The sequence below is a fragment of the Cynara cardunculus genome, assembly GCF_001531365.2.
Source record: "Cynara cardunculus var. scolymus isolate 2C chromosome LG 1, CcrdV1, whole genome shotgun sequence".
Classification (NCBI taxonomy): domain Eukaryota; kingdom Viridiplantae; phylum Streptophyta; class Magnoliopsida; order Asterales; family Asteraceae; genus Cynara; species Cynara cardunculus.
In genome coordinates, this window is record NC_037528.1 from 43592366 (window position 1) to 43617396 (window position 25031).

A 25031-nucleotide genomic window follows, 5' to 3' on the forward strand; every position below is an offset into this window, starting at 1 on the left:
GATTCGGGTGCAAATGGTAGTTTTGTGTCTACTACCTTCTGCCACTATCTGAATAGGAGTGCCTGTAGGCTAGACAAAACCTACACTGTAGAAACAGCCGACGGTAGTCAGTGTAAGGTAGACGAAGTATTTGATGAATGCACAATTGTTATAGATGGTAAGGATTTCCCTGTCAGGCTTATGCCAATGTGTTTAGGGGGTTTTGACGTGGTCTTGGGGATGGATTGGTTGTCCAACAATCATGCGCAAATAGTATGCAATAAAAATATGATCAAGATTCAAACTTCGAAAGGAGAAACAATTCATGTTTACGGTGATCGAAAGAAGTGTTGCGTAGGGTTAATCAATGCAGTTAAGGCGAATAGGTGTCTGCGGAAGGGATGTGTGGCTTACTTGGCATACACCATCGATGCCAAGCTCGAAAAGAAGGCAATACATGATGTTCCAGTGGTGAGGGATTACCCAAAAGTATTTCCGGATGAATTACCGGGAATACCACCGGAACGTTAGGTAGAGTTCCAAATCGATTTGGTACCAGGTGCGGCACCAATCGCAAGGGCGCCTTATCGTTTAGCCCCAACAGAAATGCAAGAGCTGATGAAGCAATTGCAAGAACTCTTAGATAAAGGGTTTATCAGGCCAAGCTCGTCGCCATGGGGAGCACCGATTTTATTCGTCAAAAAGAAAGACGACACGATGAGGATGTGCATCGATTATCGGGAGTTGAACAAAATCACGATAAAGAACATATATCCATTGCCAAGGATCGATGACCTCTTCGATCAGTTGCAAGGAGCGAGCTATTTCTCGAAAATCGATTTAAGATCGGGTTACCATCAGTTGAAGGTTCGAGAAGAGGATGTGTCGAAGACCGCTTTTAGGACTCGTTACGGACATTAGAATTTGTAGTAATGCCGTTTGGGTTAACAAACGCACCTGCGACATTCATGGACTTAATGAATCGAGTTTGTGGACCGTATTTGGACCAATTTGTCATAGTCTTTATAGATGACATTTTGATCTATTCGAAAAGTAAAAAAGAAGCATGAACAACACTTAAGGATGATTCTTGAATTACTAGCAAAAGAGTAATTGTACGCCAAGTTCTCAAAATGTGAGTTTTTGCATGAGGTACAATTCCTTGGTCACGTAGTCAACACAGAAGGGATCAAGGTGGATCCGGCTAAGATTGATSCAGTTATGAACTGGGAATCACCAAAGTCAGTATCGGAGATCCGAAGTTTTCTAGGCCTMGCAGGGTATTACCGAAGGTTCATCCAAGATTTCTCCAAGATAGCAACGCCTTTGACAACACTGACAAAGAAGTCGGTTAAGTTTGATTGGGGAACGAAACAAGAAGCATTTCAGACACTTAAGGAGAGACTAAGCACTGCACTGGTTTTATCACTACCGAAAGGAGTAGAAAATTTTGTCGTTTATAGCGATGCATCAAAAATGGGTTTGGGTTGTGTACTAATGCAGAGAGGCAAGGTCATTGCATATGCGTCACGTCAGTTGAAAGAACACGAGAGGAAATACCCAACTCACGACATGGAATTAGCAGATGTAGTCTTCGCGCTAAAAATCTGGAGACACTATTTGTACGGAACGAAGTGCATGATCTATACTGATCATAAGAGCCCTAAGTACTTGTTTGATCAGAAGGAGCTAAATATGAGACAAAGGAGATGGATGGAACTACTTAAGGATTATGATTGTGAGATTCACTACCACCCAGGTAAGGCAAATGTAGTTGCCGATGCACTTAGTAGGAAGGAGAGAACTGGACCAATCAGGGTTCGAGCCATGTGGATGAGTGTTAAAATGAAGCTTCTAGACCGAATACGAGATGTCCAAAAAGAAGCTTTACTCGAAACGAACATCAAAAAGGAGAGAATGATTGGACAAATTAAGACTTTGACAGCTGGACCAGACGGAATATATAGACATGGGAATCAGGTTTGGATTCCTAATTTGGGAACCGGAAGAAGAAATGAAAGCTAAATATCCTCAATTGTTTTAGCGAGTATTAATTCCGAGGACGAGATTTCTTGAAGGAGGGAAGAGTTGTAAAACCCAAAAATTTCGAGGAATAAAATAATTTTATCTTCATTAATATTCCTTTCATTTTTTTTTTGAATTATAAAACACACACACACACACACGTACTTATATATATATATATATATATATATATATTAAATGAATAAAGAAATTAAAAGAAGTTTAAAAATCGGACCAAAAGTGAAAGAAAAAGTCAAGCCAGGGGGTTGTAGGTCATTTCTCATAGTGCAGGGGTACTGTCTGGTGAAAAGTGGTCCAACTTTGAGGGACCTTTTTCGTAAATAGGACAAATTCTGAAAAGTTGAAAACGATTTTTCAATGCGATGTTTAGAAGGCTCCTATTGGCTCGGTTAGTCAACGAATAAGCCAAATAAAACCAGATTTAAGTAGGTCTCGTTGTCTTCTTCATTTAGCTCGAAACCACTCGGATTTTCGTGGAGTTTTGAAGGAGAAAACCGGAGTTGAAGTTCAAGCAAAAAATCCTCGTTTTTCGTCGATTAGAGGTAAAATACTCAACTAAAATTCATGTTCTTGATATGGTTAGCTTCGTTTTTTAGTCCTCTATAGAACCCTAGTAGCCTTACATTCCAGATTTGGTGTTTTATGGTTTGATTTTGAAGTTTAAAGTTTTGTTCGGTTTAGTTTAAAACTAAAACTTTAAATGAGTAAATGGAACTCATTTTTTAATGAAAATTTGTGTTCTTTATGTCAAAGTGTTGGTAAAATTATTACCAAGAGTTTTGTGCAAAAAGAACGAGGAAAAAATGTCAAGAAACGAGCTATTTTCGAAGTTGAAAAGCTTCAATTTGCAGCCATGGCTGCTGTCATTTTTGCTGCTGTTTGGGCCTGGGTGACAGGCTGGTCCAGACCCAATAACGCGTGCGACTACCTTAGAAAAAATAGAATAAGACCGCACGCTGAGGGCGGGGCTCGAACCCGCGACCTCAGCCACGCAGCATCGAAGCATTAACTAGCAAGCTATCTATACATTATGTTCTTATTATTCACCGTTGTTGTTAATATACATTATATATTTAAGTTTAAAAAATTAGCATTTAGTCTCTTGAATTTCCAGAAATAATTTTATGCATAATAATTTTATGAGACTTTCATTAAGTTTGTTTAAAATGCAAACTTTGACCCCATTTCGATTATTTATCCCGTTTAATTACCAAAATGACCTTATGTCTTGGGAATTGGTCTATTAACTTTATTTTTATATTATTATTTTTATAAAATTATCAAAATGCCTCTAAAATTAAAGAATGTGTATTTTGAGCAATACGTGACCATTTTGCTTTATAAAAATACCATCAAGGTTGAAATTTACTACTTGTAACTATGTAATTATTTGAGGATAATTAGAATGAATCATTTAAATAATTCGATGATTTTTTTTATGAGATTAAAGCGTAGCTCTTGAGTTTATATTATATTATATATATATATATATATATATACATATCGTCTAGACAATTATTTTATAAAAGATGATTTTATGGAGTTATAAAATGAATAATTGACTATACGAAGTGTTATTCGAGTTGAAAATTTATTAGGACGCTTTTAACTCAAAATGTGTAATTATTAACATGTCTATCATATAATAGATAACTTAATAATCACGTTTATGATGTCGTTTTAAGATATATAGCTAGACGATACACCTTATGTCGGAACTCACGGTTCCTATAATTTTAGTTGATGTGAGGAGCGTTCTTAAGCATAGTTGACCCTAGTCGACGTAGTTGACCGTAAGTTGACTCTTATGTTAGCCTTTGGAAGAAATTAATCATTTATATGCTATTCGCTATTATAAATTGTAGGTTACCAGTCAGCGACATTAGTTAAGCAACCTTCGTTATCATATGAGATTTCACTGGGATGCATACCTAAGTACAAATTATTTTTGCATGATATGAATTATTGATGATGTGTACGTATGCATGATATTTCAATTACATACATGTTATGATATATTTTACATGTATGTTATTTTTGTGAATGGTTGCATGCTATGTGTTTAATCAGTTTTCGAATAACTCTAGCATGCTATTCCATATTAAAGTTTTATGATTCAAGGATGTGCATTTGACCAGTAAGTCACGACCAGTATAGAACACGACCCGGATAAGTGGGTGATCAATTAAGATTGACATATCAACCCAGGGCGTGTTTGTGACTAAATGACCCATACCCGACTAAACATTATATGAGATCTCTTATTTTCAGTGTTTTACATATATATTTTCTTAAAGCTGTGACTTTTATTATAAAGCATGCATATATGCCATATATATATGTCAAGATATGATTTTATTCACGCAAACCATGAACTCACTGAGCTTTACAAGCTAACTATAGTATGCATCTCAGGGCCAGGTAGTTCGAGGTTGGATAAGGGCAAAGGACACGCTTAGAGAGTTGCTAATTATCATTTTATTTTTAGTCTTGTGTCTAGCAGCGTTGTGTCGATCTTTTGTAACTTAACCAGGTATGAGGTTGGTTAGAACTTAAGTTAATTTTTGGTTGATTCAAAGGCTTCCGCTGTAAACGGTTTAAACGGTTTTATTTTAGCCGTCTTTTGGAATATTTATTTAGGAATTTGTTTCATATTACGTAACATTCTCAAAAAAAAAATGAGGGTGTTACAGAAGTCATTTTGGAAGACAAGAAGGAGACTAACAACACCAAGTGAGACACAAAACACCTTTTGTGTCTCACTTCTCCCTTTTTCTTTCTTTTTATTATTATGCTTTTTAATTTATGTCTTTAATTTTTAGTCTAGTATTTTATTTCCTTGTATTTGTAATTTAATTTTATATTAATGCAATTTATATTTCAGTATTATTTTATGTCTTTAATTATTTTTATTATGTCTAGTTAAATTACTCGTATGGGTGTGGGTGTGAGTTTAACTTAGGATGTTTATATAATATTTGTGTGTTTTTATCTTTTATCATTTCGTAACTTGGTCACTTAAGACGAGACTTAAACTCAACGCGGATAAGCCGATCACTTTGAAGTGTTAATGTTAGATCTTAGACCCAGAGATGGGCGGATCCGAAATACGGCTTAAGTGATGCACAAAGAACTTGATAGAGTCTTTGATAATTACGTGAAGACGCGAATTTTGTATGTATCTAGCTAGGGGTTAAGCAATAGGTATTCTTATCACAAAGAGATTTGGGTAAGAATCGCATTCCTTTTACTTTTTAGCTAGATCGACAAGTCTTGAAGTGGTAAACGTAAAAACTTTATGGAATTTTATGAGGCCCGGTTATAAAAGTTCACTTTCGAGATATTGGAGTTTTTATAAACAACTCATAAAAGTCTAACCATTTTATTGTTAATTTTTTCTTAAGCAACACTTGCACCCATGCCTATTTTTTAGTATAAAAAGTTTATTTCCTTATTTCGCTAGTCGGTCCTATTTTGGTCTTTTTATAAACAAAAATCCAACTTTTATTTACAACTCGAAACTCGTGCAAGAAGTTCATGAAAAGTCTCTGAATCTCAGTAGTACCTTCCCTGTGGAACGATCTCGGTACTTGTTACCACTTTATTACTTGCAAGCGATCAAAGTGTCGGCGTGCACTTGTACCGCCACTGTTGGGATATATTGCCCACTGGGTGAACACGAACGATCCTAGCCTGTCAAGTTACAAAGTGATAAAAGATAAAAACACTCAAATATTATATAAATATCCTAAGTTAAACTCACACCCACACTCATACGAATAATTTAACTAGACATAGTAAAAATAATTAAAGACATAAAAACATTTTGGTGGTGCAAGGTGACGTTAAGTTTGTAAATAAAGTTGCACGTTTTCAGTGAGGAGGCGGGGGAGATGCGTGTTTTCACATCCCTTCTTTTGAAACAGTTACGTGGCATTGTTTTATAGTTAAGCTTTTTTTTAGTAAGGTACAACTTTTAATGCATAATGTATCATTCATAAATGTTGACCATTTTTATGGGTTTGTTTTAGGAAGTCCAAAGGAAGTTGGAAAGTTTTCAGTTGTCATAAAGTTCCAAAAACAGAAAGGGAAATGGTGTGACACTCTTATTTCTTATCAATTGTAACAGAAATATCGAATTAAACCTTCAATATTTAAAATATATGATTTTGTTTTTCTTGTAATTAGATTCGTTTTTCTTTTTCCAAAATCATTCGTACCAGATTAGATCATCAAATACGGTATTGCAAAATTATTTGTGTTCTTAAAATTTTGACAGACTTGAGAATTAAAGATTTACTCCCAATAAATCTGTACTATGACAATAAGTCTGCTACACAAATAGCTAATAATCATGTTTTTCACGAACGCACTAAACATATATCGAAATTAAAGTTCGAAAAAAGGTTAATTTGGGTGTGTTAAAAATCTTAAAAATTCTTTCTACTGAACAACATGCTGATATATTCACTAAATCTCTTGAAACAAATCAACACAATTATTTGTGTTCGAAATTGAAGTTGATTGACTTATTTAAATGTCAAGATTGAGGACGGATATTGAAATATAGATTTTATGGTACAATCTTGACATTTATAAGTTTTAATTTTGTATTTCAGGATTATTAAAAGGTAAAAACTAGGAGGGCTGCTGTGTAGATGTTGGGGGTTTACAAGGGTAGCGGAGCATGAATGGATAAAGTAGAAGGGGTTAAATTGTAACTTCTTGACTATATAAATAGACTTTTTGTATCATTTTTAGATCAGAATTTTGATTTCAAAATTTCCTTTTGTTTTAGTTGAGAGAATACGTCTTCTGTTCTAGAGAGTGTTTTAGGGTTTTTTTTTTCTGTGATTACATATCTGTTTTGAGATGATGAAATGTAAATTGAGATTAATAGTTTTCTATAATTTTATAATTTCTTCTTGTTTTCTGCATTTTAAATAATACTTGTTAAAGTAAAAAAAAGAACAAAATCTATGTTTTATTTATTTTAAAGAATTAGAGATGCTTTAAGTAATTTGTGTAATGAAATTACTAAACTATTAACAAAGGTTTCAATTTAATGTTATTTTGTTCTATAATTATATTTTAGAGTGTATTTTGAGATTTTAAATTGTTAGATATGTTTTATATTTGATAAAAGTTTTGATTTTTTTTACTTATTTAACCCGTTGTCAGTACAATTTAATTACAATTGATCCATTTTTGTAAAATTGGACAAGAAATTGCAACCACAAAGAATGGAAACAAGGCTGCACCCTGGTTTCCCATACGGATGGTAAAAAAAACCGAAACTGTGGGGAAAATCGAAAACCAAATCTTTTGGCCGGGTTCGGGGACGTATTATCGGAGACAAATTCGGGAATATTAAGGGGATGGGGACGGGGGCGGGGACGGTGATCACCGGCCTGACCCAGCCCGATATGTATATATATATATATATATATATATTAATTTTAATTTATATACATAGGGGTCTAAATGAGAATTAATTAGTTTGTGGTAACCGTGAGGTCCAATCTCAACCACAAATCAATAGATAAATTAGAAAATTTATAATTTTGGTAATTTTTAATTAAAATTTTAATGGAAGGACATTTTAGGTATTTTCTCTCCTCTCTCCTATCTTCTCTCTTCTTAAAATTGGATCTCACGGTTACCACAAAGAAAATACCTACATACATATACACACACACACACACACACATATATATATATATATATATATATATATAATATCCTTAAAAGAAAATAGTAACATTAAAATTTAAAAAAAAAATCCACTTTACCTCAACAATACAAATAAAGCTCACGAAAAAGTCTAGTTTATTTGTCTAAAATCGTGATTTTAGTTGTATGATGTTTGAATTTCTGTTTAGTTTTATATCGTAATCTAATACATTGTTTGTAATTGGTTCGATTATGTTTTAGACATTTAAACTTACATATTTAAAAAAATTGTAATTTACATTGTGAAAATATTAGCATATTATAATTTTTTTCAGATCGGTTTCGGGTTTGGGTTCGGGTTCGGTTATAACCAACGGTGAAAAAAAGAATTTTTACCCTTAACGGGTTCTCCAACGGGGATCGGGGAAACCGCGGGGACCCGACGGGGATCGGGGCAGTTACAGGGGGTTTTTAGCTATCGCTTTCGAGGACGGGGATACCAATACCCAAACCCAGCCCGTTGCCATTCCTAGTTCGCCACCACCCCATCTAATTTTTGATGGATTAGAAGAAATGAATTTGAGGGGGTGATTTGCACTATTCTGACGGAATTCGAAGAAATTGAACTGATCAATTGTATCTACCAAATTTTATTCAGGAGTTTGATTTATCTATGGAATGAAATTTAATTCTTTACATTCCACAATTCATGGATTTGGTTATTCCATCACAATTGAGAAGGAATTCAATTCAATTACATCTCATTTTCTTACAAAGACAAAATTATCTTCATCTTTCCCTACTTGATCTGAACCACGGCCGACCATCATCGACCACCACCGCTAACCACCATCTGAACTGGTGCTGCCCACCGCCGACCACCACTGCCTATCGCCGACCACCACTGATCTGAATCACCGTCGACTACCACCGATCTGAACCACCGATGATCGAAGCCATTGCCAACCACCGTCGACCTGAACCATCGCCGATCACCACCAATCTTAACCACCATCAACCACCGCCATTTGAACCATCTTTGGCCACCACCAATCTGAACCAACACATACCGAAACCACTGCTGATCTAAACCATTACCGATCACCGTCGATGTGAACCACCGCCGACCACAACCATCTAACCACCACTGATCTGAACCATCACTGTCCACCGCCAACCTGAACCACCACCGATCTAAACTACCGCCGACAAATAGATTACAATTCCTTTAACAAATTCCACTCAAATGTTAGTCAACCAAACAGGTAGTCAAACCTATAACATTCATTCCAATTTCTTCAATGTTAAATTTCTTTAACAGATTTCATTCTATCCAAAAACATTCTGCAAACCAAACGCCCCATTATTTGTCAAGAATCGAGAACTAGGCATAGGAATGGGGCGGGGATCCCAACCTCTATCTCCGTCCCCGTTCCCATTCCACACCCACAGGAGAATATGATCACATCTCCATCCCCGACAGGGAACGAGGATTTTTCCCCTCGTTAACATAAGATGTTTTCAATCAGATACGTTAAACACCACATTCAATTGATAATGGTTCATGTTTAAATATCACATATTTTCAAATTTTGCTTTTATAGAGTATCAAATATTCATATATAAACAAAATCATAATACGTAATTGTTTGATCAAATGTTTTCGACTTTCAACATTTTTAATCTATAAAAAAGGTAAGACAACCCAAAAAAATGTAAATAAAAAGAAACGTCAAAAATACTATTTCTAAATCTAAAAGATATTAAATCTAATTCTTTATAAATAATATATTTAATATAAAAATATACAATATTCAGGGGGACGGGATGGAACGGGGTGGGGACCGCGTTACATGGCCCCGTCCCCATACCCGGCTTTTAACTTTCCGAGATCCCCGTCCCCAATTTTGCAGAGAAAATACCCGTCCCTATCAAAACGGGTATATCAAGTTCCTCAATGGGACGAGTCTCATTCTCATGTCTATCAAAAACCTGTTAAAACGGTAAATAGCAAAAGTATCATCCATTCATTCTCAACCCGGTCCCAAACCCATTGTGGGTATAAAAAGCAACCCCATTCCCACTCCGTTACTCGTCAAAGCAAGAAATCCTCGGCCATTAGAAACGGATACCCGTTTCGATTTTTCTTTCTTTCGATATTTCTAGCAACCACGAACCATCCCACGTTGTTGAACACAAAAAAGGAACCCGATTCCAAAACAAATTGATCAAAAGTTGCATTTGTTTGTGGCCATCAAGGGTGCCCCAAAAAAGCAACAAAAACTACTCCAAACCCAAAAGATAGCTTAAAGCATAACACAAAAGCAACGAATATGCATCATCATATCATCACTTTTCCTGTTCTTTATTCATCAAAAACACAACCAAAACCAAGATTAATTGCAGAAAAATCCCTATGGAAAGCACGAGATCATCAAGAGAGTCGATCAAATCGATCTTGATCGTGGCTGGAATTCCTCTTGCTTTTTCTGTTGCTTGTTCTCTGATTGCTAGGATTAAGGACAGAAAGATCTCATCTTTGCAGGATCGAGTCGAAGAAACTGAATTCGATCAAGATAATGGTGATTATATAAACAATACCCATGATGTAAGTTATCTCAAAGACCAAATCTTTGCTCTCAGAAGTAAAACCGAAGAGCTTCAAGAGCTTGAACTCGAGATAGAAGATCGGTTCTTTCGGTTTATCGAGCTGAAAGATCAAGAACACGCTTTGATGGAGGTTCAGAACAGTTTACTTATGGAGAAAGAAAGAACTGAGTTCTTGGAAAGGGAGGTGTCATCAACGGAGGTAGAAAACAAGAAGTTTGATGAGATGGTGATAGAGTATCTAAAAGCTTTGGAAGAACTCGAAGATTTAAGATTTGAAAATGGTTTTCTCCGAAGAAAGGTGGACAAAATGAAAGGGTCGATGAGGAAAAGGAATTCGAAGATCGAAGCACAAGAAGCGGAGTTGAAAGGAAAAGAAAACGTGGTTGGGGAATTCGAACGTCGAGTTGAGGAAATGCGAGTGACGATTGGTTTACTGCGGGACGAGAAGGACGAGGTTTTGAGCAAGCTCGATGCTGCAGAAAACGTAGTAACGTCGAAGGTAAACCATTCGCTACAACAAAATTAGGTTTGTAAAACCTTAAAAATGTGTAAATATTTTAATAAACTGTTTTATAGGATTTCGGTTTATACGATGAATAATTGCTTGTTCTATGTAAAAATGTTACAATAAGTTTATAGTACTATTTGGACCTCTTAACAAATTTTAAGACACTTTTAAAATAAAGTATCGTATTAGGTTTTCTATAGGACATGTCGGAGAAATGCCTTATAAACACATCGATAATTGTTTTTTTTAAAACACTTTTTTTAAAATAATGTCATAAAAAGGGTTTTATTCCAAAAAATGTCCTACAAAACTTGTAAAAACGCTCAAAATGTCCTATAAGACGCACAATTGACATTGTCTTATAAACGCAAGTCCAATAAATCAGTCTATTATAACATTTAGACATTTTTAGCGTCAAACAAACTTGATTTTGTTGTAGTGATCGAATTGGGATGTCGAGACTCGTCTTTGCGATGAAACTCACGAGATTTTTCTTTGTGTTTTGGAGGCCGAAGCTGAACTGATACTGGTGGAGAACTACAATCAAGTAGTAAACGAGTTACAACGGCTTCAGAAGGATCGAACAGCAGAAGTGAAAGAACTAATATACCTTCGATGGTGTCATGCATGTTTAAAGCACGAGCTAGCAAGAAGGAATCAGATCGAACAAGAACAAAAACTAGAAGACAAACCGATTACTGAGCCACAAAATGACGGTGGTGTCATAATGCACGATTCCCACAATGATGGCATGATGCACCACAATATGCGGGTTTTCGGACACGATGAATCACACTCAAAGAAACGATGGTTGGTTAAAAAGTTCAAGAAATGGGTCGATGGAAATGGGAAGGATCACGAGGTTAAGTGCTTTGGAAGCCATTCAGTTATCGACGATGCTGAGGAGCGACATTCGGCCGGAAGGAAGTCGTTTTCTAGTGTTTAAGCGATTTGAAAGATTGACGTGACCATCAAAATCTATCATAATTTTTAGATATAGAAAAAAACATATGACATGTGAACGGCGAATAAAAATCTCGTCCTAAATTTTTATGTTTCATTTATATCCACTATGAGATTGCAATCATCTCTACATCCCTTCTCCACTACTTATATAATAAAAGATTATCGTTATGACGATGATTGTCCTTGTCGTTATATGAAAAATATGGATTGGTTACTTAAACGAAATAATTATAAGTATATATGGTTTCACTTTTGTTACGAATCCAATGACGGACACATAAGTTATTTGGACTATTTAGGTCATTGACGTTATATGAGATTTTTATTAACAACATAATCATCTGATAAGTTTAGTGGCATTATGGTGTATTGAAGTCGCATTTTGATGTATGGAAATAACATGCTAAAACCTGTCAGAAAGTCATGGATTTAAAAGAAATTTTTTAGAAGGTCATTCAAGAGGCGAACCCAAATTATTTTTAGCTGGTACACCTTTAAGTGTCAATTTAGGGAATAAAATACATTTTTTTTCAAAATGGAAACGATCTTGATATTTAAAATAAATATACATCACCTTGAAAACAAGATAAAACACGACTTTTATGATGAATTTGTAATGAAAAATGAAAATAAATCAAGAAGAAAAATAATAAAATTAAAATGGAAGAAAAATAAAGAAGTCTGATTAATGGTAGTTATATCTGTAATTATGCTTGAGGTTGTGAGTTTGAACGGGTAGTCATATATTTAATGTTAACGATTTTAGTGATTAAAGTTGTAGGGCCCATAAAGATGAAAGAAATACACAAATGCAAGATGTAAGAATCAAACTATAAACATAAAGGTGATGCCTGATTGGTTTGAGCTTGGCTACAAAGGTCAAAAATACCTAAAGGTCCCAGGTTCAAATCCAAGAAAGAACAAAAATCTCCTTGTGGCTACGGAGGTTCAAATGCGGTGACTCCGGACTATCTGTAAAGCAGGTGGTTGTCTTGGGATTAGTTGGCTCGTATAATAGGTTGGATATACAGATTAATAAAATAAAAAAAAAGAATCAAACTATAACCTATTGTATCTCACAATTTAATCCAAGTATTTAGACTATCTCACTCATGTTTGATATTTGTTATGAATTTGGTTTCATATGCCTATTTTTTCTTACAGTAATCGAGTGCGAGTGCACGGAAACCGCTTATGTTTCAATCAAGAACTAACGAGCCTTATATTTTGTGATTCAGCTCTAGGTTTAAAAGAATTTGTCATCATAAAATCTAGAGAGAATTATTGCTATTTCTTATGAGTGAAGTGATCATATAATTCCATATGTTTTTTTTGGGTTTTGAAACCACAAGAAAATGTGGATGATATTCACAATACTATCCTAATCTCTTTCATGCACACATATGAACAACACCAAAGAATCCCAAGAAAGGTTCCTTTTCTTTCTTCCCAACCCAATTCATAACTTGTCACCTCCAATGGAACTCTCTCTCTACCTCCATAAACCATCTCTCCTTCCCCCCTATCTCTCCTCCATTACCACTTCAAGTAATTATGTCTACATATCTTTCTTTTTTGTGGGTATTTGGATAATGTCTCTTTATATGAAGTGTTTGTTTCTGGTATTTGCAGGGAAGAGATCGCCCCATAAAGTTAGGTTTACGTTTTCATGTAATTGCACATCATCTTCACCAGAAGCCTCTGTCAGTATAGATGGATCAGTGTCTCAAATTGAGGGGAGAAGAGCATTCATGACTTGTTTTCTTGCTGCAGGTATTGCTTAATTCAATGAATTACTTGTCTATGCCCTTCACATTTGTGATACAAAGATTGTTTTCTGTAAAAAAATGAGGAACTAATTAGGGTTTGAATTGGATTTGGGAACCTAGTTTTGGTTTCTCTATTGATTTGGTTGTTGGCTATTGGACCATTGGTTGTGTTTGTAATTTTCTGTTGTTTTTTAGTTCTGAGAATGAATACATCTGTTCAATATCTAAATTTGATTGATATATGATCAATTAATCATTGGGCAAGTATGATGTTTTATCTCAGACAAAGGGAAACCCAAATAGATGATTCTCTTCACAAAATCGAATAACAGAAGTTACTTTTGACTGGACTTGATCGAACTTTTTAACTTTCAAGGATTTGTGAGACAGGATGATCTAAATTTGTAGATATATTTCAATTTTTGTAGTCAAAGAAGTCGTTTTAGGATCCGAATTTAGTCTAGATATGCTTCAATTTAGTGAGAAACAAAGGCAGCATCTTAAAGTTATCAAACGGCGACCAATAACAAAAGTTTTCTGATTCAAAATGCAATAGTGTAAGCATTTGATCTCAAAATCGACCTGCATCAAGTCAAAAGACAAAGGTATCCTGAATGATTTTATTACTCCTTTCGTCCAATGAAAAACTACAAACGTTTTGGCACGTAGTTGAAGGAAGATGTATGATTATTAGTGAAATGTCTTAAGCAGCCTTCAATCATGACAAAGAAGGAGAATTTTGTGGGCCTAAATGGATATCGACATTTCTTGGTATTGATGATGATGAGGAAATGGTATGAACCACAAATGATGGTTTATTTAAAAGGAAAATCAACTACTTTTGCTTTCTAAATCTTGCGGAAAAAGGAAATGTTGCAACTTTCATGTTATAGAGGGAGAGTGATATTTTCCCCTAATTGGAGCAAAATTTTCTGTTATCATTCCTGAAAAAGACCAGAGAAAAGGCTCCACCTTTTTACCAACAGTTTAGAGGTAACATCCCTTGTTCATCATTGGATGATGAACAAGAAAGATGGGAATTTTCTTAAGATAACATCCCCTACTATCATGCTTGTAGTTGTTGTCATAGATTCAAGTTGTTCCATTTGAGTTGCTTTTTTTTTTGTCATTCTATTTGAACATCTACGTAAAATAGGATGGACAAATCATCAACTTCAGCCATATACTAATAATTTTATGCTATGTGGTCCTCATGCTACAAACATTGTTAGTTTTCCTAGAAATCTTGTTAGTGAGTAAGGTGCAACATAATCGAATGCTGTATGGTCCTCAACATAAAAATCTTGATTGATTTATTGTTGTGTGCCTAATGCTCCTTCTACGATGAGCAGCTGCTGGTTTTTCTGTCTCCGATGTGGCTGTTGCTGCTAGTACAAGTAGAAGAGCTGTGAGATCCTTATTATGTATCACTTGATTATATATACAATAGCTACTTACAATTTTGAAAGTTCAATTTTCTTTATTGCAGCTTAAGGGAGCAAAAGTACCCGAGAGTGAATACACAACCCTTCCCAATGGGCTCAAGTTAGTAAATTATTAACACCTACCATTTCCTTTTTTGAGTGCTAACTTGTATTATGATTTTCAAATTACTACCTTATCGGTGTCTGTTTTTATAGAGAAAATGTACCATGTTAGTTCCGACTGTCAAAATTCTTGAATGCACCTGATATTTTTGAAGGAAATTTTGTTCAGATACTATGATTTGAAGGTTGGAAATGGAGCTGAAGCTGTGAAGGGATCTCGGGTTGCAGTACGGTTTGTGGCCCAATTATATTTTTAGCCATTATTGCATGCTTAAATAATCTTTGAGTCAATATGTTACCATTTAGTCTGTTGTTTTAAATGTTGAATGATTAAAACATAGATGCGGCAAGCTCAAAATAACACTATTTTTTTGTCAGTTGGTGAAAACTTAGTAACCGAATATGTTCGTGCTTTATGTTTCTAACATTTCTTTTCAATCACCATAATCTACGGGCCTGATAAATGTTCTCACACTGATATTGTAGGTACACTATGTTGCTAAATGGAGAAACATCACTTTTATGACAAGCAGACAGGGGATGGGTGTCGGCGGTGGAACGGTAAGGAGAGTTGGCATCTAACTTTCATGATGTAAAATTGAATCAGACCATTTTTTATTTAATTTATGGCTTTTAGAGTTGAGATTTCAGGTATGGCTTTATGATAGTATATGTTCCCGTTATGTTTGATTTTGGGTTTATATTGATGAATACAGTAACCAAATTCCACCATCTTACTTGTTTCAGCCTTATGGGTTTGATGTTGGGGAATCAGAAAGAGGAAATGTCCTTAAAGGGATAGATTTTGGTGTCCGAGGCATGAGGATAGGAGGCCAGGTACGATTTTTATTCTGGATTGAATACCCTTTTTTGCTGAGAATTTTTGTTAACAAGTTTTTTTTTTTTTTTTCCTTATAATTCATGAGTCACATGATCCATTTCTTTAATGTAGTCGCTGGTTTATAGTACACCTTAATTTAGTCAAGGAAAATTGATGGATGCACTGTCTCTGTCACTTCTAGTGGAAGCGTATACCAAACCAAACTAGCCCAGTAGATCCCACATGAAGTAGGGTCTGAGGGGGGTAAAATGTACGTAGACATTACCTCTGTCCAGGGTTCTAAACGGCGGGAGGTGTGGCATGGCGACGATATCAATCCTCAAGCCTTAGGAGCCACAAACCGTTTTTCAAGGTGTGGCTTAAGGCGGCAAGTTAGTATATCACACACACACACACACACACACACACACATATATATATATATGTTTTCTATTATTACCCAAAGATTTTGAACAATTTAATTTGATATAAAAAGAAGAAAAATCATATGTTATTATCAAATAATATATATAGGCGCTTACAGAAAGTGTTATATCAAAGGATTATTACAACATAAAAAGTAAAGATAAGGTAGACTTCTAAGAAAAAAGTTAAAAACCAAAAAGTCAAATAACATGTTAAAAAATCATGTGCCATGGTGGGCACTTCAAGACGCCATGGTGCACACGATGCATTATATAGCCTTAGTGGGGGTTAACATGGCATCGGGGACGTACCTCACACCATGGCACACCTTTTAGAGCCATCCTTCCACCCCGAGGATGTTTCCGTGAGTGAAAGTGTATACTATGGTCAAGCAATTATTAGTAGCTTGTATCGTGCTACGTAGCCTATGAAACAAATTAGGGTATGTTAAACATGTGCTGTTCTTACCTGGAATGATGTGATTATATAGTACAATGGTGGGCTAGTAGGCCAAGACAAATGACCTGAGATGCGTGTGAAGCTATGTTATTAACTTCTTTGCATAATAGTAAATCTGTTCTTTAAACATTATCAAGTGGAAGCATGGATATCAAACATGCTCGGTTGGTCAACGCCTCAGCACAACGGCTAGTTAGATCTCCTTCTCTTGACTCTTTATTTTTCTAAAAAGGAACATGTGTGTTCCTACACCAAGAAACACTACTCTGCAAGAACAACAAAGCAATGAGACCGTAATTCTTCAAATACATGTATGGCCAATATTATTAGTGAGCCATATACATTTTCAGAATTGAAGAGGTGGAGCTGCCAATAGTCATAACTGTAACTAATAAGGAACAGCATAGATTTTCCTTTAAGGAACCCTAAACTTTCAGCAAATGTCAAACAGCCCCTCAACTAGAAGCTAAATTATAAGTAGCCACCACAATGTTCATCTAGTGGATAATGATCCCTGGATATTCTGGCCATTACTAAGGAAGCACCGTCAAAATTTTTCAGAGTAATCTGTTCCCTGAACTACAACTAAATGACAAAAAACAACTCACCTTGGATGAGAGACAAAAACCACGCAACTATCTTTAGAAACACAAAAAAGACATGAACCTTTTTGAAATGTCAAGTTAGTTACTAAACTTTCCTCAGATGGCATATAACCCCCTCTAATATCCGGACATTGTCCAAATCCCCCCTTGAACTATCCAGAATTATCACAAGAGCCTTGTACTCTTCATTCATATCAAACTTTTCGAACTTTGAGACAGTAACGTACAGTCCCCAATAACAAATGAAACATTTGGTGCTTTTAGGCTCTTAGTCAACCACCTTTTTATTCCAATTCCTTTAACCACCAGGTTGATCAATTCTCAAGCCTGCTTTTTGTAGAGTCTGTAGAGTATGAAGCCCTGAAGAACTTGGATTCATCAAAATCAATTTTTTGGGGCTAATGCACTCAATAATTGTCAGATTCAAAAACAACTCACATGTTTTAACTCCTTATCATAAAAATAGGGATATCCCAAGCAGACAACTAGTGTGTTGATATGTATGTGCCGAACAGCCGACGTGTATGGTCCATGTCGATGAATGCTTTGTCCACATGAAGTTTTGAGGAATAACCACATGTGAGGGGACGTGTTTAGACTAGCGATCTAATATCTGGGAAATACAAACTTCTAAATGTGATCTATATACATGATCTAGGCCACATCCATTTGCAACTAATTGGTTTGAGTTGGAACCTCGGTGATTATCAGTTTGTTGGCAGAAAAATGCATATGGACCATTGTGGTGGTCCATTGCGTCATCACGAATTATTGAAACAACAAGCCACATGCACTGTCCATGTCAAGCGAATGATTTTAAATCTATGAGTTCAGACTAAAAACCAATTAGTTGGCAATGGACGTGTAGGACCATATATACTTATCAGATAAATTATATTTCTGGATGTGAGGTCACTATTCCTAACACATCCCATCTTGTGTAGCCAGCTCCTTAAGTTTACATGTGGACATATCATTTGGTGATATGAACTCTGATTAAGCATTTTAGGCCTGATCATCTGAGTAAAAGTTGCTATATACCATGCCAAACCTGTACAGTTCCAACTCAAGACCGATTGGTTGTTAATGGATGTGACCATGGATCATATATAATATATACTATTCATATACTCTGTATTTCACCAAAGTGGGGTCACTACTCTCACATCGATATTTCTTTTCACCAAGATGGATCCAAAAAAAATAGCAGGCATGCAAAAAGGAGAGAACTAATAATCAAGAAGCTGAACATCGAAATGGTGGTCCCAAGTCCTAATATAAAGCTCTGATACAACAAAGAAAATTATGGTTTGTCAAAGATGTGCTACTGAGAATGATATGATATGTAATAAAATGGTGTGTCTGATGAACCACGACTGAGATACTGAATAAATCTAATATAAATCCTGTAATACTGAACCCACTTCACGAGGAAATTATGTTCTGACCGCATAGAATTTTTAATTCATCCTTCTTGCAGCGGCTGCTGATTGTTCCTCCTGAACTTGCTTATGGAAGCAAAGGTGTGCAGGAAATTCCTCCAAATGCAACCATTGAGGTAGCTAATTTATTTTAGACAACTCGTGGAGATATCAACTCTTTTCAAAATATTTGATTACAATAACTTTTTTTAGTTTACATGGATGCAATGCAGACTTCTTTTATATCGATAAACAATTGTAAAATCTCCCCTTCTTAACTTGTTGGACTCCACACTTGCTTCTATCTGAACTCCTTCCCTGAAGCCTGTTCTTTTACCAGATGAGAACTTAAATGCTGCACTTGTTAAAAATACTGATATGCTGAAGCACCAAGTCGAAAACAATCAAGATAATTTGGGATCAAGACTAAGAAAAAGTTAAGATACATAAAAGTACTAAATTCTGTAAGAAGTACACAAAGCTAGTGAGTCTCATTTTCACGCTAAGATTTTTACTCGACTCTTTATGATAATTCTAAAGTCTCTGCTTTTAGCATTATGCCGTGTTCCAAAAGAAGAATATGATTTTCAAAATGAGCGAATGTTGTGCACATCTTTTTTCTTTCATGTTTCCCCTAAATGATAGTTGTGGGGTTTAATAGTGATGTCTACAATTGGTTATATGTCATGCTATAGCTATTCTCTCTCTCTCCCCCCTCTCCCTCTCCCTCTCCTTTTTCTTTATTTAATCTTTCTTCTTTTCCAGCATGTGTGTATGCGGTAGAAAAGAAGTGTTAAGCGCTCATCCTTGTAGTGAATAATGAAAAGAAAATAGTGCAAGAAGTTATGTTCTACATATAAGTTCACATATTTTGATACAAAACCTTCAAAGAACAATCTCAATAAGTGGACAAAGTTGTTCACAGTTTTAGGAATTAGGATAACGTGTATTCTATTTGCCCAGATCCAGGAATTTACGTAATTCTAACTAACGCTCAGCTAATTGACATCTTAAATGGTCTATATTTTCCTTTGCACTAAAAGGTGAGAAATTTTGTAGTGGGCCATTAGGAAGCATGTTGATGGCGTTTTCCTTGAGACATGCATTTATTGATGATTTTATGACCCTTTTCACAAATATAATAAATTATATATGCTACTGCATGATAATTTTATGACCCTTCTTTTATCTGTTTTATAGCCTAATTATTATTGATGGTTTGATTTCAATTATTGCACCTTTTAATCAATAAATGCATTAATGAAAAATAAGATAAAAATATTCATTTTGTAGAGAAAAATCATCATTTTGCGGCATCTGAAAGAAAAAATATGAATATTATGATAATTTGTATTTGATTATATCTTCTACAAAAATTTAGTATTTGACCAAAACTAAGGAAAAGTTATAAAGTATTTTTTATTTTGCCATATCTACTTATAATGGAGCCTTAAATACTCATATGATTAAGAGTTGGTTTTCTTTCTGAGTACTAAACTGAAGGACTTAGCCCTATTGTGTGAACCATATATCTCTGTGTTATTGTTCATCATTTCATTTGGTTATCTTCAACAATTCTGGTGCATTCTGAATTGATCCTTGAAAACTCCACACCCTTGAGTTTGGTTTGTGAACACATACCATATACTTGATCCACTAACTGACCCTCCTCACTTTTTCCAAGCTAACTATCCATACAGAACCTTTTTGTATGAAATGTAGTTGGTGGATATCTCTATCTCAAATTCGTTATCAGGCCTACTTTGTGGCCACTTCTTTCTTTGTGTATCAGATTCACTAGGGACTTTATTCACATCTTGAACGGTGTGGAGCCTCTTTTGAATACAACCAAATTGCTTATATTTAACGGCTGCCAAATAGAAAAGTAGATAACGTAATCTTGTTGAGAACTTAATTGGGGCCCTAGAATATACACTTTGTAAAGCTCTTTACAATAAAGATAATTGTTTACATTCTCTTGTTCCGTCTGTATCAGGTGATGCATGAGATGAACAATTATGCCCTGAAATATCTTTTTCCCTCCTTACTTTCATCGATCTTTCTCTTATTATTATTTGTTTTCAACAATGCAGATAGATGTTGAATTACTGTCCATTAAACAAAGTCCATTTGGGTATGTATAAGGTGCCAAGAAACATTGTCTGCCTTGTGTTTTATGTTTAAGTAATTCTAATTCATCCATGTCACTTTGCAGGTCTCCAGTCAAGATAGTTGAAGGATAACATGAATATGCTCTATTGCCTTTTGTTGTACATGGAGAAGAGCAGAGAATGACACGTAATAATGCTAGAAGTTGGAATATCATTTACTTATAGCTTTATTAGGGACCATGAAGCTGCTTTTTGCAGGTTCTCAGACTACCACAACTTTTCTCTACGATGTGGCATATTTTTCTTTTTGAGTTGTGAAATATTAGATCCTGCATAATGATTTTTCATGGAAGGTACATAATATTAAACCTTAATGCAAGAACGTGGGTATTGGGTAATGGAAGATGAAATTAGTAGCTAAATTCTGGTCACTTGTACAGGTTTTCATTCTACTTTATATGTCCTTTTTTTCACGGCACAATGCGATGCTATTTTGATGATTCATGTGAAAACGTGATGTTAGCTTCTTTGTTCTTTTTTCTCAATCATATAGTTAACTATACTTTTAAATGCTCCACTCATATGGGTAGCTAGAGAAGAGAACCAGAAATAAGTAATGATCTTTGGTCATGAGTTTTGAGTCATAGAAACAGCCTCATCATAAAAGGCAAGTGAAATAACTTCCTTTCCTTCATCTTGCAGAGCTGACAAGTTCTTATATCTTCGGTTTTGCCATATATCTCTCATTTAGTTTGTACGTAGTAGAACTCCTTTTTGTTGCCCTTTCGATTATGATCCTCCAAACACCTCCGTTGTACAAATTGTGCTCAAGTTAGGTCCTTGTATACATTTCTTTGCATTGGTGACCATCGTATGAATAAAACCAAACTAAACCAAACGAACTTAGTATATGTATATCTCACTCGAAAGTAAGGTCTGGGTGGGGTAGGATGTATGCAGACCTTACCTCAACCACTAGGATCAAGAGGTTGTTTCTTTGAAGACCCCCAGCTTGTGCATGGAACAAAGGTGTGTGCAAACAGGCAATAAGATAGGTAATATAGCTGATCATTGGGAAATATAATGTGTAGAATAATGATTCAATGGTGTACAAGCAGACAATGTTATCAGGTTAAACATATAATGCAAGTAGAAACTAATGTACATAGCAACTTAAAACATGTAGATAAGTCCAGTAAGAAAGTCAAGCAAGTAAGTTAGGTCCTATCTGGCCATCTGGATGCACCACATAAATAGTTTTACTTTAAATCCCACAGACTTCTGTAGTTTTCAAGATAGATTCTTCTGTTATTTTATTTAAAACCACTTTATTCCAATTTTTAGCCATTATTTATCGTCCTCATCTTTTAACCCTTTGTATCACAATCTTTCCAATTTCCCTCTTCAAAACAGAGCCATGAGTAGACAAAACAAGAAACAGATTTGCCTTGCAGACACTCTTTTGCTTTTCCTTCTCCTTTGTTTCTTTTGTTACTCTTCCTCTTCCCAAAAGATTTGCCCAAACTGTGGCCTCCTAAAAGTTCCATACCCTTTAAGCACCAACCCCAATTGTGGAGATACTGACTACACCCTTCACTGTGATACCCATTCTCAAAAACTCTACTTTGATGCCCTCAATGGAAGTTCATATCCTGTGCTCAAAATCAATTCAGAAACTCAAAAACTAGTGATCCAGACTCAACCATGGTTACCTAACTCATGCACCACCCAAGATTTCCCTGTCAGTGAGGGACTTTGGTTAAACCAAACACTCCCTTTTAACATCTCTTCCTCAAATACAATCTTCATCTTCAACTGTTCACCTCGTCTCTTTGTGTCTCCTCTTAATTGCACTACTTCAAGTCTTTGCCATCTCTATCTTGAAAACTCTAGCAGGGTTGACCCAACCCGTGCTCTTCAGTGTGCAAGTTCTATCAACCCATGTTGTACCTTCATTGCAGGTGGTCTTCCATCAGCATACAAGATTCGATTGCATGCTTCTGGTTGCAGGGCATTCAGAAGCATTATACACTTGGACAAAGAGAAACCCGCGAGCCAGTGGGAAGAAGGAGTCGAGATTCAATGGGACCCACCACCAGAACCCGTTTGTAAAACCCAACTTGAATGCTCTTTCACTTCCAAGTGTCTGCCTACCAGCAAAAAGGGTATTTCCCGTTGTTTATGCAAGACGCATTATTACTGGGATCATGTCCTTGGAGTCTGCTTGCAAAAGAGGAAAAACTTAAAATCTGGCCTTACCATCAAGATTACAATTGGGGTGGCGGTGTTTTTTGCGGTGGCTGTAGTGATGACTACTGTAACTGTGAGAAAATCAAGAAAGATTCGTCAAAAAGCAAAGGTTGCAAAGGAGAGGGAAGAGTTATTCAAGTCGAAGAGTGGAATGAGATCTGCAAGAATGTTCAGCTTAAAAGAACTCAAGAAAGCAACAAATGGCTTCTCTAAAGACAGAATTTTAGGGGTTGGTGGATTTGGTGAAGTTTATAAAGGTGAGCTTCAAGATGGGACAGTTGTAGCAGTTAAGTCCGCTAAAGTAGGAAATATAAAGAGCACTCAGCAAGTACTCAATGAAGTTGGGATACTTTCTCAAGTAAATCATAAGAATCTTGTTAGACTTTTGGGATGTTGTGTTGAAGCTGAGCAGCCATTGATGATCTATGAATACATTCCTAGAGGAACCCTTCATCATCATTTGCATCGCGAGTCCTCTGAGTTTTTGAACTGGAAATTAAGGCTGAAAATCTGTTTACAAACTGCTGAAGCATTGGCTTATCTTCACACTGCTACTCACACTCCCATTTATCATAGAGATATAAAGTCGACTAATATACTCTTAGACGATGATTTCAATGCAAAAGTCTCCGATTTTGGTCTTTCGAGACTGGCTCGACCAGGGTTGAGCCATGTCTCGACTTGTGCTCAGGGGACGTTGGGCTACTTGGACCCTGAGTACTATAGGAATTATCAGTTAACAGATAAAAGTGATGTTTATAGCTATGGGGTTGTGTTGCTTGAAATCCTGACTACCAAAAGGGCCATTGACTTTGCAAGAGAAGAAGATGATGTGAACTTGGCGGTTTACGTGGCTCAGCGGGCTGACGCGGTTATGGAGGTCGTGGACCGTCAGTTGGTCGGGTTGGAACCATCTGGTCAGGTTATGGCTAGTGTTAAGCTCTTCTGCAAGCTTGCACTTGCTTGTCTAAGAGAGAAGAGAGGGGAAAGACCAACCATGAAAGATGTGGTTCAAGAACTCTTGTCCATAATTGAGATTATGAATCAAGAAGAGGTTTCTTACGAGGCAAGTGTAGAACTAGAGATCATATAAAGTGTTCTTGGATTCTCGTTGACTTTTTTCTGTTTGACTTCGGTTATTTCGATGGACGATTTCCATTAGGTTTTTTGTATAGTGATATATGCATGTGTGTATCATTGGACAATCATATTATAAAAGAAAAGGGTATTGTGGGATATGCTCTGGAAATGATGATAAGATAACATCAATTTACCTTTGGAATTATTTCAAAGGGGAAATATATATCTCTACTTTATTATAAAGTATTTGATAAAAACTCTTAAAAATCATTTTTTATGTATAAAATATTATTTATTGATGCATATTATTTAAAATTTAAGATTACAACTAAATTGTATGTAAGTACAACTTATTAAAACTCCATGTATGAATTCGGATAACCAACTGCAGATACATATACTCAAATACAGGATAAACATTTCATTATAAATATAAAAAATCTAAAATATAATAAAGATAATCATTGAGTTCTAACATAATCTATACTATGTTATAAAGCATTTGACAAAAACTCTTAAAAACCACTTTTTATACGTAAAGTACTGTTTATTAATGCATATTACTTAAAACTCAAGATCGCATGTAGATTGTGCGTAAGTACAACTTATTAAAACTTCATATCTGAATTCGTGTAACTAACTGTAGATAAACATAATCAAATATAGGATAAATATCTCATTTTAAATATAAAAAATCTAAAATATAATTAGGATAACTATTAAGTTCTAACATAATACTTAATTATAATCTTTATAAATAA

The 25031-nt window shown here is 35.4% G+C and overlaps 3 protein-coding genes across 3 annotated transcripts; all 3 read left to right on the forward strand.

The window, feature by feature from the left end:
• Positions 1 to 10103: 10103 nt before the first annotated feature.
• Positions 10104 to 11890, forward strand: LOC112527026 (protein CHUP1, chloroplastic). Its single transcript, XM_025137508.1, has 2 exons — positions 10104 to 10807; positions 11325 to 11890. The coding sequence occupies exons 1-2, from the start codon at positions 10115 to 10117 to the stop codon at positions 11760 to 11762; spliced, it is 1131 nt and encodes a 376-aa protein (XP_024993276.1). The 5' UTR covers positions 10104 to 10114; the 3' UTR covers positions 11763 to 11890.
• Positions 11891 to 12979: 1089 nt separating this feature from the next.
• On the forward strand, positions 12980 to 21362 carry LOC112525948 (peptidyl-prolyl cis-trans isomerase FKBP16-4, chloroplastic-like). Its single transcript, XM_025136285.1, has 10 exons — positions 12980 to 13330; positions 13415 to 13555; positions 14904 to 14959; positions 15041 to 15096; positions 15268 to 15325; positions 15585 to 15659; positions 15846 to 15935; positions 18889 to 18966; positions 20923 to 20963; positions 21045 to 21362. Exons 1-10 carry the CDS (start codon positions 13186 to 13188, stop codon positions 21070 to 21072), a joined length of 768 nt encoding a protein of 255 aa, XP_024992053.1. The 5' UTR covers positions 12980 to 13185; the 3' UTR covers positions 21073 to 21362.
• A 995-nt stretch (positions 21363 to 22357) lies between these two features.
• LOC112506187 (wall-associated receptor kinase-like 20) lies at positions 22358 to 24347 on the forward strand. The gene has a single exon (XM_025110207.1). It carries the CDS (start codon positions 22358 to 22360, stop codon positions 24281 to 24283), a length of 1926 nt encoding a protein of 641 aa, XP_024965975.1. The 3' UTR covers positions 24284 to 24347.
• The last annotated feature ends 684 nt before the right edge of the window (positions 24348 to 25031 follow it).

Coding starts and splice junctions, on each gene's coding strand:
- LOC112527026 (XM_025137508.1), top strand. CDS start 10,115: ATGGAAAGCACGAGATCATCAAGAGAGTCGATCAAATCGATCTTGATC. Junction 10,808..11,324: donor AAAACGTAGTAACGTCGAAG/GTAAACCATTCG, acceptor TGTGTTTTGGAG/GCCGAAGCTGAACTGATACT.
- LOC112525948 (XM_025136285.1), top strand. CDS start 13,186: ATGAACAACACCAAAGAATCCCAAGAAAGGTTCCTTTTCTTTCTTCCC. Junction 14,960..15,040: donor CTAGTACAAGTAGAAGAGCT/GTGAGATCCTTA, acceptor TCTTTATTGCAG/CTTAAGGGAGCAAAAGTACC. Junction 18,967..20,922: donor CTCCAAATGCAACCATTGAG/GTAGCTAATTTA, acceptor TCAACAATGCAG/ATAGATGTTGAATTACTGTC.
- LOC112506187 (XM_025110207.1), top strand. CDS start 22,358: ATGAGTAGACAAAACAAGAAACAGATTTGCCTTGCAGACACTCTTTTG.